Source organism: Parus major, chromosome 3, assembly GCF_001522545.3.
Source record: "Parus major isolate Abel chromosome 3, Parus_major1.1, whole genome shotgun sequence".
Lineage (NCBI taxonomy): Eukaryota > Metazoa > Chordata > Aves > Passeriformes > Paridae > Parus > Parus major.
Window position 1 is genome coordinate 30,367,389 of NC_031770.1, and position 13,706 is coordinate 30,381,094.

Below are 13,706 nucleotides of genomic sequence, written 5' to 3' on the forward strand. Positions count from 1 at the left end.
TTGAGTATTTTACCAGCTGACTAACAAGTCATTCTGTTGGTGGTCTATATCTTCTAGATTAGAGGATTTCTCCCCCAAGCTGCTTGCCTGATTTGTGGTTTTCCTAATATGCTCAGGAGATTTAAGTGGTAACCAGAGAAGAAACGTGCAATATTTTGAGCAATCAACTTGGTAACATGACCTCACCCAAGTGTGGCTCTGTGGCCCATTGGGTTTTGCACCAAGATTTAGAGATACAGGTCAGGCTCCAGCTGGCACAGCAGGAAGTGGGTTGGGAGACATGGTAAAGTCTCTTTTGGGGCCATTATGAGACAAGCATGCTTTTTTCATTTCCCAACCAAAGCTGGAAACTTCCAGGACAGTTGCTGAGGTGCAGGCTCTATTTGCTGCTGTATCTGGAGCCCCTAAATATTTGAAGACAAGCTACTTCATATTGCTGGCACTGAGTTTTCTGTAGAAATTCCACTCAGGCATAAGAGTTAGGCAGTACTGTAGAGTTTATTCCACCATAATGCTGAGTGCGTGTAACATCTGTCACTTGATTCTTATCAAACAAAGTTGCTTGAAGTATGCCCCCTTTTGTCCCCCCCCGAAGTAATCCTGGGTAGCTATGTCGAGGGGAGGGATGGGGAGTTCTTCACAACCAAGATAAAAGACCAAAGGGCTGCTTTTCCCTCCGGGATAACATCGGGTGTTTATTCAGGCTGGGATCCGGGAGGAAAAAAAGAGAAAGAGGAACATCTCCCGGGCATTTTCAAACCTCGGGAGAGGGGCGGGGAGACATATAACACCAACCAATGGGATAACATTTCAGGGACAGGGAGGAGAAGGGAAAAACTCGTCACAGTTGCGGGGTGGGCTTACACAGAAACTAAGGAACGCCCAGAAATGTGCACTACCACAGCTGCTTATCAATTTTGCTCTTCTACTTAGCGCTCTGCAGCTATGTAAGAATGTTTTGGAAACATCTAGGAAAGTCAGTGAGCTGCTGCAGGCAGTGAAGTTGGGGGCTGAGGTGATAAGTGATGATTTGGTAACTGATACTTAAGTAAAGCACGTAATCCTGCTTTGGTTAAAAGTTGAACAGTGGTCTCAGGAGCAGGTGTTGGAGTTGCTGGGGGAGCGTACTTGCTATTCATGATATCTCACATGATTTTGTTGCTGGCATTTTTCTAAAAAAAAATTATAGACATGCTTTAAGGAAGTGACATTGATTAAGCAACAAGTTATTTTAAGACTGTGGAAATCATCTGGCTGAGCTTTACAAAAAGGAACTTGGTTTCTGGAGATGCAATCAGACAGAGATATACAGACATAGTCTTGGTCTCTTCCAAGTGGAAAAAAAACCCCCATAGTATTTCATGCTATTTCAAGCAGCCAAGTTTTGTGCTCTGTGGTTACTTTCCACACCTCTGTCATTTCTCTATGCACTTCTCATTGAAAATTTTATTTTTTCTTCTTGTTCAAGAGTAGCTTTGAAGTGTTGTGTGGGGTTAGACATGGTTCTTTACGTATCTTGTGAGTGGGTGTGGTTTTTTGGTGGGTGAATTGATGTTTGTGTTTTAATCACGATCAGTGTACAAACACCAAAGGAGTCAGAGACATACTGAAAGACGATGTGTTTCCTGTGGCAAATTTAGGCCAGGTGTACAGAAATCAGAATTTATTTTTTAATTTTTTTTTTTTTGGAGCATGTGTGGTTTTGGCTGCAGTGAAAACATCAGGGCACGAAACCAAAAGAGCCTCAGTGGAGATCTGCCTTGTTTGGGGTTGTAACCCTTAGTGTCAGCAGGCAGGAAGGGCTTCCTGATGTCTTTTGGTTTAGGACAGTAGTGTGGTAGCACAGAGCTTTCCAGGCAGCGCATGACATTGGAAGACTCAATGGGAGGAACTTGGATGAGACGGAAGTCATAGGAGTGGGAGGAGACCCAGGACTATGGATATGCTTTGATTCTTAGCAGAGGCCTTCTGCATTGCCTCTTTCTGTGCTGGGGGACCAGCCTGGCCTTGTGTTAAAAGTTGGAGTTTAATCAGACCAAACTGTACACAGCACCTCCCATGGGGAAATTTCCCTGCAGGGACTGGGTTTCCTTTGTTATTTCAGTGGGCAAAGAGGATGTGAGGGACTCAGATGAAGAGAAGGAGGCCCCTGAGCAAGCAGCTAGAGAATGTGTTTGGAAAATGGTGGTGGCACTTGGTTTGGAAAATGGGCTCCCTGGGCAGGCTGCACAAAGACATCGAATGTCTGAGCTCGATTACACCCACCCACTGCCACCTTCTCTCCCTCTGCTCTTGTGCTGGTCTTAACTGCTGACTGATGGATATGGCTGGTTTTTCTTCAGCCATTAATACAGTATTGATTCACAGTCCTGCTGACAGTGTTAATGGACACTGATCGTGTATTATTATTTCCATAATTGTCCTCAAGCTGGAGTGCATTCTCCTTTTCAAATGGCCCATCGATATAGTGCCCTGCATTGTGAACTGGATCTGGCCTGGTTAATTTGTTTTGTGTAAAGTTTCAGCAAAACCTGTGGTCTTCATCTGTAGTGGAGCAATCAGTGAGACCAGCTGAGCAGTGCTGGAGCACACATCAAGGCAGTTTCCGTGCTCTACCAGAGCATGGTGTTTTGTTTAGCCATCAGGATGCTGCCCCTGGAGACCCTTCAGAGACCCTTCCCTTTGTACTAGACCTCCCTTGCTGCTGCCGAGTGTTGCTAGCTTGTCTCTTCCCTTATGCATGTGCTGGCTTTCCTTTATGCTTTGTTAGGGGAACATGACCCCTTCCTCATAGGTCTCCATGTTTGTGTGCCCCTGCTGTCCAAGCAGATCTGTGAATTGCATTGACAGGATTAAACGCTACCTCCAGCAGCGACTTTGAGGTATGAGCTGCCCCTTGGGTGTTCTGCCATGTGTGGTCTGTAACTAACAGTGCTGCAGGGCAGTTCCTGGAGAGGAACTTCAAGACACTCTCAAGAAATTCCACATGTGGATTTCCATAGTGAAATGCTTATTCAACCCCACCATGGTTTATAAATACCATGTGTTTTCCCATTTCTGGGAACTCCCCTTCAAGATGCATATGTTACATGTCACTTGCTCAGGATGGGAAAGGTGAGGAGACAGACAAGTTCTTAAGAGGTTTAAACTAGAGATTAGCAGGTGATGCCCTCCTCATTTGACTGTAACTTAGCAGTGTGAGTCCAGGGAGCCTGTGAACAGGAATGGGAAGGACCTTGGCTTCTTTTTGCCTAGAGTATGTGCAGAAGAGGCTGAATTATATCTGTACCAGATGCATGGAAGATCATTGCTTGCCTTGCAAAGCAGGGTGGTAGATTCAGTCTGAGGAAGAGGAAAGCTCTAGGTGCAGCTTCCCTCTCTCTCCACCCTGGAGGAGGATGAAAGCAGAGGTGGGTGGATTCAGTGCCCTTGTGCATTCAGCAGCTTTGGAGGTAAATGTTCTTCATCCTTGAGGAAGTCAGCAAGACATGCAGATAGCAGGGGTAGTGGTGGGACTCTCTAGAGGTAGTGTTTGACTCTCTAGAGTCAAACAGTGATGGCTGCTATTAGAGTGCTGGGAAGGCAGCAGAGAAGTGTGGTAGGTTCTGCACTACAGAACAGAGGAGCAGCCCCTGTAGGTGCTGACAGTGACTGAGGGAGTGTCAGTGCAGTGTCTGTCACTCACCATCCTCTCTGTAAAAGAGCTCTCTGTAATTTTCCTGATGAGATCTGAGGTTCAAGAAGATGAATGGCTAGACCTGTGAAGCAAATATGGATTACTCAGTCCTCTCCAAAAGACAATTTCTCTTTCCTTTTCTACATTTTCATGGTATTAGCAACCTATAAGCACCAAGAGTCTCATAAACTTTCCAGGTTATGGTAATAATAACACTGTACAGTACACTGCACTGCACTGGGAATAAAGTTATTTTATCCACTTCATTTTCCTTTTGTTTTACTGTGTAAATATATCAAGTGAAAGCATAGTAGGAAATCTTGATGCTGAGGCCAAATGCATTCCAGGCCAGCCATTTTCTGAGCAAGGGCCTAAAGCTTGCTGCATGTTCATAGTCTGACTTTTTTTTTCCCTTCTAAAGTATCTGATGCTCAATATGTGGCTGGCCTAGTTTTTCTGGAGGACTTTGTATTAAGAACCTTCCCTAAGTTGATCTCTTAATTGAAAGTGGAATAAGAGTGATGATACCTCTGTCACTCAAAATTTCTAGAAACGATCTATTTCTTCTTCCTCCATAGAGGCCATCAGAGGTCTTCCTTGGACTTCTGCTTTGGGGTTGGCTGGCCTGAGGTGAGGGATTCTGCCCCAGAAGGACTCAACAGGGGAAGTTGTCTCTGTTCAAGAGTTTTTCTGTGTGGAGCACCGCTGAGAATAGCTGTGGTTACTCCATCTCCAGCCTTTGTCTTCATAAGGGCCTTCTGTGACACTGTTACTCTGACAGGCATGCTCCTGCTGTCCTGCTGTGCTGGCAGTGTGCAAGCTGAAATCCTCCAGGAGACATGGGATGATGTCAAACAATAATGTATTCTTTCTGTTCAAGCACATTAAAAGCACAGTCTTAATTAATTAATTAATCCTTGCAGTCTCTCTGCCTATCTGTAATACAGCATGAGGTGACTCCCCTAGCTTTTGTGTGCTATAGCAGGCTGAGCTTGAAGCAAAGACCTTCCCAAGCCTCATCTTGTGACTTAACACAGTCCCCAAGCTGTGTTCATTGCTCAGCCTCCACCTACTAATGTCAGGTTATTACCAAACCAGAGGCAGTATCTCAGGCTCCTGTGCCATCTACCTGAGTGCTTTTCTTTCCAAGACAACCCCAAGTTTTCTGAGTTCCCTTTTGAAAGATCTGGGTTCACATGGATTTAAGACATCAAAAAATGGTGACTGTTCTGCTGATGTCCTGGTGCTGTTACTGCCAGAGAAATGTTACAGCTTAAACAGTGGAGGTTCCCTTAAAGTGATGTCCCTTTCAAATGATTTAGCTGAAAGATGTTAATGATGGTGGCACAAGGAAGTTCAGACATCTATGAACAAAGGCTGATGTTTGATGAATGATACCCTTGCTTGTAAGCTTCATTACACCTCAGTGTATTCATGGAGAATTTGGGAGAAGAGGACAAAATTATGACCCAGGGCTTATCCCCAGGGCTGTCATTTTGTTGTAGTCCAGTGCCTTATAAGGATTAGTTTAAATAATGTTTCTCTCAAACTCAGGGATATGCCAGCAAATTACACCAAGGTATTTTGACACCAGAATCGCACAAAGCCTTCTAACCACTTCTATACCACTCTACCTAATGATTTTCTTGTGGAATTTCCCCATGTGGAAGTGCCTCTGGACAACTGGTAGAAAAGTGTTACACAACACAGTTGAAATAATGGAAGTGGAATAGACAAAGGGAGGAATGGAAGTTGCAATGCTTTCTTGTATACCATATGAGGTACTGCAGAGCAACTTAAGAGCAACATTTAACTGGGAGCTAGAGCTGCAGATAAATATTCTGATTCTCCATGGGGTGTCTGGAAATTAGTTTTGACAGCAAGGTCATAGTTTGGAAAGGGAGAATAGAGCCACCAGCTGGCAAAGCCCAGAGACTATGAAGAGAAGTTACCAGAGCTTTGCTGCTTCAGGGTGCCAGGACCCTGCTGAAATGCAGGCAGCGCAGTTTGGGGATTGGGGGAACGTGGCATAGGATGGGAAGGGACGGAGTCTCTCTTTTAATCATCAGAGATCAGCATCATGGCCTGTGTCTCAGCCCTGTAAGAAGTGCTCTGCAGTACAGTGGAGCTAAAGGTGTTACGGCAGATCTGCAGAAAACTGATCTGAGGGCTAAAACAGCACAAGAGGCTGTCATTTGGATTAAGGTGTATTAGGAAAGGTTATGTAGGCTTCTGTATTCCTCCCCTGCAACTGTTGGCTTGACAAGCATTCATGATGTGTTTTCCTGATAAATCACTATTTTAATTAATGTATTTACATATATGCATGTATGTCCATACATGTATGTGTGTACAAACACACAGACGTGTGTAAGCACATATACAGGTTTGTGCTTTCTTCTGGGTTCAGCAAGACTCTCTGCCATCCAGGCAGAGGAAGGTTACTCATCTGCTCAGTTGTATCAGTGAAGTCTTAACAGTCAGTTTTGGCATTCCAGGATGTCTAAGTGATGGCAGGCATCTTGGGAGGCCTGCAGAAGGGGAAGACAGTAGAGGCTGAGGGATTTGTCCAAGTTTGTGCCATTATCTTATTCAAATAGACATGTTTCTGTTTGTCAACAGTTTGGAGAGTAATAATAATTTTAACAAAGTGCCACCATTCTGGAAAGACGGAAGAGATGGAAAATGAGAGATTATCTTGCTCTATGTGCAGTGCTGCTGTGTAGATGTTGGGTGGCCGTGGCAGGCTGTAAATGCCCAGCAGCAAGGGCAGTTTCCCATTAGCCCTCTGTCCACTCTTGTGTCCCTGCTGCTTGGTCAGTGCATTGTGGTGACACCAGTTTATAAAGGCTGATCTCAAAGGCAGATCTTCTCCACTGCCCAAGCCCAGTCTCTCCTGCTGTTTGTACTGCTGGTGGATTAAGCCAGCAAAAACCTGAGCACTTCTCTCGCCCAGGTGATTTGGTCTAGAGCATTTTGGTCATGCCAAGGGAATGCAAATAATTTTTTAAAAGCCAGTCTTCGAAGCTCAACTAACCTTCAGGAAAAAGTGGGTGCTTGGTTCAGCTTTAACAGGTTGTGGAAAATTTATTCTGCTTAGGAAGGTTCTCTAGGGCTCATTGCTTTAAATCCTTTGATACTCTCCTCTGTGGTTTGTTCATTTTTGTTATATTCCACTAATGAGAGCTAGAGCTTTAATCCAGAGTCACCTGAAAGTGTTCTAGCAAGCTGGGTAAGTATCCCAGGGGACTGTCAGTGAGACACCAACTCTGACGTGTGTGGGTTTCTCTGCATCTTGAAGTACAACTGGAGTTCCCCTGTCAAACACACGCAGGTGTGCATCTGGGCTGCACAGTCAGCTTCAATGCATCTCAGCAACTTCTCTGATCACACAAATGCTTTGGAGTAGGGAGCCAAAGGCTGTTTGCACAGAATTTCAGAGCTGAGGCATTTTTCTTTATAAAATCCTGTCTACTAGAGCTGGTCTCTTCCTGCTGCTCGTCAGGTCTGTTGTGGGATATAGGTGCTGTTTGAGTTTGTGACATTTTATAACTTTGTTTTGGGAACTTTCTGTCTACGTACTTTTCCACTGCACTGGTCTTTACCCATTTTCCTGGCTGGACTGGCAGTAATAGGTCTCCATTAGCAGCCATAGGTGGAGAGATCCCTACAGACTATTGGGTCCTCTGGTCCTGCAGAGGCTGTTTTCTTTGTCTGTAGCTGAGACAGGCTGCTATTTAATATGGGAAAGACTTGTTTTTCCTGCAGTGTGTGCAATTCATGTTCTAGGGATATGTGCTAATAGCCATACAGAGCTTCAGGGCCCTTTCTGACTCAGCTCAGTAGTTATCCCAGCCCCCTGCAAGGTAAATCATAGTAATTGGGCTTATTTTAGACAGACATAGAGCAGTTGTGATTTGACCAGGTCCCTGCTATAGCTGCTTGCACATTCTCCTTTATGGGAGAGATGATAGCAGGAAATTTTTAGTCCTCAACTCATGCAGGAGGGTCCACCCCAAAAAAGCACCATATTCTGCTTTTCATTGTCTAGAGCTGTTCATCCCAACAGAACCAAAGGTTTTAAAATAATAATTGATATCAGTTGGTCAGGAAATGGGGGAAATTGCTTAATAATATATCTCCTAAGACCTCCATGACTCATTCCCAGAACTTCCTGTCTCTGCCCCTCTTGTGGCTTAAGAGGTGTGAGAAGCTACCCTGGGCAGAGGGCATAAAGAGATGGGGGTACTGCTCATTTCCATCTTTACCTCTTCTTTCCTTTCTACAGCTCCTGCTCAGGCCCAAATCATCCATGCTGGGCAAGCATGCGTGGTGAAGGAAGACAACATCAGTGAACGTGTTTACACAATTCGGGAGGGGGACACTCTGGTCCTGCAGTGTCTGGTCACAGGACACCCTCGGCCACAGGTAAGCCTTTAGTCTTGCCCATTACTTGTGCTCCCCCATGGCACTTATTTGTAGTCTGTTGCTCTATTAGGAACGGCTGGGATTGAGCAACACAGACTCTCATGGAGTTGGTTAGGAGAATAACTCGTAGTTTATTACTTCTGCCCTGTTTTATAGACTGATATGTGGAAAGTACAGAAAGGAAACTCTTACTGGTTAGCAAATTACTACATTACCATCATTGGTCAGTGGGGCACACTACCCCCCTGACTTTCTCCTGCAAAGAAAACAAGGGACAGACAAACAGCACCTGGCAAGGCTGTTTTCTGTCTCTGAGAATTGTTTTGAATCCTCCTTAAAACTTCCCAGGCTAATTTCTCAGGCTGGACTTGAGAAAGCTATGCGTCCTGCAATTTCTGCAGGCTCCCTGCTGCCTCCTCCAGAGCTAGCATCCACAGTAGTCTCCACACAGAGGAGAACTGTGGGCACTGGGATGTCCAGCTTTCTCCTACATACTGGACTCATGGAGGGATGCCACATTTTGCAAGCACTTAGCTTGTTGAACTATGAACCATTTAAGCTCACTTTCATGGAAAACAGTCCACAAAGCTTTTCAGAAGCTTACAAAGACCTTCTACTTGTCTTCAGTATGTGAAGTATCTCCAAAAACTGAAAGTTCAAAGTGAAATCTCTAATCTTTAACCCTCTTACTACAGAGTAGGAGCATCCTAGAAGAAGCTTCCCATATGTGTTTGCCTTAGGAGTTGGTCCTTTGTAGTTCATCCGTTTCTCTTGGTTGTACAGTCAAGGAGATGCTGCTTGGGGGAGTTTGTGAAGTTGTTGGTAGTGCCCTTCATTGAGCCCCATGCAGAGCCTGCTGTTCATTGCTTTCTGGACACCAAGCAAAGGCAGAGTCAGACTTGCAGCAGTGGACACATCCATGCTGTAGTCAGAGACACTGTCCAGTGGCAAGGTACAAAGCTGAGCCTGGCTAATGGTTGCAGTCCTTACTTGAGATGCCCAAAGGTTTGCACAGCCTCAGGCCTCTGCAGCCACCTCAGCATCCTTCAGATACTCAAGCTGGGCAGTTCAGTGTTAGTGTGGATGTGTCTTTAGAGGTATTGGCCTAGAGCATGGGTCTCCCAGCTCTGGGACAGTGTGTGGTAGGAGTGGCAGCTGGTGCACAATGCAAGGCTGGATGTGCCAGAATACACTCAGGGGAGCCACATGTGATATGTGCCTTGGCCTCGTTCCTCAGTTCTGCCAAAGATATTTGTGGCAAGAAGGCATGCATCTTCTTAGGCCAGTCAATGCCTCTGTGGACTTGCTTGTGAAGAGCTACTTGGCTATGAGGTGATGACAAAGGTGAGGATTTGAAATGTTTTTTCCATCAAAAGAATATCCTGAAAGCAATAAAAATAAAATTACCTGAGCCAAGTCAGCAAAAATGACCAGCCTAGGCTTATGACAGTGGTGGGTAAATGATACCTGTGTGCATCAGAAATGGGGAATTTGGTAGCAGTGGCTCAGCCTAAGGTTGTTGAATGCACAGAGGGGTCCTGGCAGGTTGTAGGGATTTGAGCCTGAGTAGCTAAAGAGATTTCTGGAGCAGAGCCTGTTGCAGACAGCATGCTAGTGGGCAGCACTCTGGCTTGTCATTGCCCAGACCTGCAAAGGGGACACCAAAGCCTAGAACCAGGCATGACCAGGGAGATTGGAACCTGCACGTATAAAATTGGCATGCATCCTATTTCTGCCCTCCCTCCTAATGGATTGATTTCTTCCCCAGCTAAACTCTTATCCTAACCTTTGTTTAATCTTCTCTTTCCCTTTCTATCAGTCAGTCATTAAAGCATGAAAATGTGGCCAAAATACTAAAATAAGATTGTGATTGAAAAAGTTATAGAGGTGGCTGAAGTGTCCTTCAAAACAGGAGACTCCAAGAGTCTTGGGGCCTTTAGACAATTTCATAAGCCTACAAAGGCTGAATAAATCTATGGTCAATAGCTCTAAAAATCTGCTCAGCCTGGTGCTCTGGGTTGGGATGTTGACACCCGTGCTCCTTCCTAGGGCATCAACACCAATCGTGTAATGGCAGTGAGCTTTAGCGAAAGTCTGGCAGAGTTGCTAAGGTATTTGGTCCATTGTATCTACAGCCAATGCTAGTGAAAGTCCTTCTTCTTTCTGCTGGCTGATCTTGCTGGATCTCAGTTCCAGAGTCTAAATTGTCCCAGAGTAGGAGGCCAGTGGACAGCAGCCTTTAGAAGGGAGGTTGCAGATCTAGAAAACCAATGGACTGAGAAAAGCTGTCTCTCTCTTTCATTGTGTGGAGTGCACAAAACAAGGGGGAAGCTTGTATTGCCACTTGTACAGCAAGGGCTGTACCTCATTCCAGACAAAAGAGAAACCCTTCAGTCTTTGGGATTGCTGTCTTCTTGCCACCATTCACTATGAAATACCATGCAGCTCTGTTGCCCCTGCAGCATCCTGTTGCCCAGGATCTTAAGACATGTGACATAAGGACAAAGAAATGAAAAGGTGGATTGAAATACTAAGGGATCTTTTTATTATTATTTTTTATTTTTTCCCCCTGTATCTTTAAAAACAGAGGAAAAGCAAGTGTACTGCAAAAGGATGACTTACAAAAATAAAATACACAGGAGTTCCCAGTGGGAAAGGGACAAGAGTCAGATAGCAACTGCATTTTCTCAGTCATGGAAAAGCAAAAAGCAGAAATAGCCTTGCTGTTCAGAAAAAGATGAGTGTGGACTGCAGTAAAAACTCTAGCTGTGAACTGATGTCTGCTGTAGTGTCCTACATGTCCATGTGGCCTACCAGCCACATGTGGTCTCAAGGCTGAATGCTGAAAGTCCTGTGCTGTGCAGATAGTGGCATAAAACTGGGCAAGCTGCTATGTTTGCAGGATCAGAGCAGGAGTGGCAAACATGCAGCGTGTGTCTGGATGAATTGAGGGGTTATCCTGGACTCTTGAACATGGGGATTGGCAATGGACCAGAATGGCTGGGCTACTGAGACATACTGAGATCAGTAGCTGAGCTTTGGTAAGTCTGGCAATGCTGTATGCTGTGAGACCTCTTTATGAAAGTAGATAGGGAAGAGGGGGAAGAGCAACAAAGGGAGTGCTACTGAATCTTGGAGTCTCTATTTTTTGTCCCTGATTTAATTTCTCTTGTTCTTCTCATGCAGGTGAGATGGACCAAAACTGCTGGCAGCGCATCGGACAAATTCCAAGAGACGTCAGTGCTTAACGAGACCCTTCGGATTGAGAAGATCCAGAGGCTGCAGGGGGGCCGCTATTACTGCAAAGCAGAAAATGGGGTTGGGGTCCCTGCCATCAAGTCCATTCGAGTAGATGTGCAGTGTAAGTTGTTTAACAGCAACCCAGACCTTCCCACAGTTCTACTGCATGTCTCTGTGTTGCTGCAGGGCCAGCAGGGAGCTGCATTGCCCTAGGACCACGTGCACCTGATTCAGGAGCAAAGGGACTGGTGTGGTTTCCCTAGTGTCTTTTTTACCGAGGAGATTAGATCCATCCCTGCAAAATATAGTTCTGCTGTCTTTGTGAGCCATTCTTACCTTGATGTCACAATGTCTGTCAGTGACAGGGTTCCCTAAGAACTTGTCTGGGAGGTAGCATTGGGTGCAGCTTCTGCTTTCTTTGTCTTCATTTTGAAGCTGAAAGAGCTTGAAGCAAGCAATGTTTCTTGAAGTTGGTAGTGCCCCTGATGCTGGGGGTGTTCCTGAAACCAGTGTGCTGTTCCCAGCATTGCTCCTTCTGTAGCATGCTGGAAACAGGGCTGAAAACTCTGGAATGCTGAGGGGTCTGATGCTGAGCCTCTAGAGAAGGCTGAGGTGTGATAGGGTGAATGTGAAGGTGACTCAACATTGCGCTGGTTGGTCATAGTGCCCATAATGTGAAGGTGACTTAACATTTCTCTGGCTGGTACCCATCCTTCTTAAGTCCTGGAGATGCTGCTAGTGGTTTTCTGCCTTGAGCTTCAAATTTTGAGGGCTTTTCTTAATGTTTATTCTTGGACTTAATGTTTATTCTTGGGCTCCTGCGGTCAAAAGGGAAGGTAATTAAACTTGCTCCATAACACCCAAATGGGAGAAATACAAGATTTAATGTCTAGGCAACTTGTTTTAGTCTCTTGGAGAAGCTTACCTTTACATTGTCCTTGCCTATGCACTATTCCAATTTTCTTCAGCCCAACTAACACAAAATCCCTCTCCTCACTCATATTATCTGAAAAGACAAGAGGTTGATGCTAAAAGGTTGTAATGTATGATAAAGCAGCTGAATCTGTACCTGAACCTGTCATGAGCTATACTAAAATCCTTCTAGCAAGAAGGTCCTTCCTTCTGAGCTGAGGAGCACTGTGGTTGTCTATCAGTGGAACAACCTCCAAGCTTCAAAACCTCAGTACATGCCTGAAGTCTGGGTAGACCTTTTTGCAGACAGCAGCTGCTGCCTGACTGCTTCCTTTTAGTCCTTCTGTCCAGCCCAGCTGTGATGTGACTCTCTCAAAATGTACCACAGACTTGACTGTCCTTAGATTTTGGCAGGTTCATGATCCCCTGTCATACTATATGGCTGGGAGTAGCTCCCATCTGTTCCTTCCTTGCCCTACCCTTTATTGGAATAGTGTAGTTTGGGCACTATACTATCTAGGCTGTAGAAATGGATTGCTTCAACAGTAGCTATTGTGGATAGGATGAGTGTTTTTTCATTGGCATTGCATCACCCTGTTTAGAGAAGTTCTAAACCCACCCTAGATCTGCTTGGCTTCTCTGCCTGTTTCTTCTCCTACATGTGGTGGAGGCATATGATAACTCTCCATTTGCAAAGGATACTTCGTTTTCTCAAGGGTCAGTGTGACACTTCGCCAGGGCCTGTGTCTCTAGGAACAGGACTATGCCATGAATCTCTTTATGCCCTGAGGGTGCTCCCATGGTGCAAGCTGGGGCTAGAGTGATGTAGTGTCCCATAGTCCCTCATGCAGCTCTGACCTGTAGAACTGTGGGGGTAATGGGATGGCCAAGAGCTTTCTCATACTAACATCTACTCTGCAGATGGACTTGGTATTGCACCTCTGTTCTGCTCATTGTTTTTTGGGGAGGAGAGACTATTTTCTGCTAGTTTTTGCAGTAGGTAGAAGGGAACACATGGGAAAAGCCACAGTTTTTGTTGAATGCTCATCCAGACAACCTTCAGCTGAATGAACCAAAATTTGAAAAGAAACCCCTTATTTTCCTGCATCCCATTTTGTAGTTAGAGGTAAGTAATCACCCTCCTGTGTGCTTTGGTGTCCTTGACAGCTGCTGCTAGTCCTCAGTCATACTTTCAGTGTTCAACAGTGAGGTTGCAGAGAGAGCATTGTTGGTGCCAAGAGGCTATTAAGCTGGAAACACTAACCTGTGTAGCATGATATTCCTCTGCCCCAAGTGGGCATCAGTGAGGTTTTAAAGTATTGGTTACATCCTGGCAGAGAGGCAGCTGCTGTTCTGAGTATTTGCATGTGGAAGAGAGAGAAAGTAAAGTGGAAATGAGAGGAAAGAGGAAAGAGGAAAGAGGAAAGAGGAAAGAGGAAAGAGGAAAGAG

General features: G+C 45.2%; 1 protein-coding gene across 1 annotated transcript in view; it reads left to right on the forward strand.

Moving 5' to 3' along the window:
• MDGA1 (MAM domain containing glycosylphosphatidylinositol anchor 1) overlaps positions 1–13,706 on the forward strand; it is a 171,990-nt gene that overhangs the window by 52,220 nt on the left and 106,064 nt on the right. The window contains exons 2-3 of the mRNA XM_015622715.3: positions 7,965–8,104; positions 11,291–11,465. Coding sequence (XP_015478201.1) covers positions 7,965–8,104; positions 11,291–11,465 — 315 coding nt within the window. The remainder of the gene's footprint in view (positions 1–7,964; positions 8,105–11,290; positions 11,466–13,706) is intronic.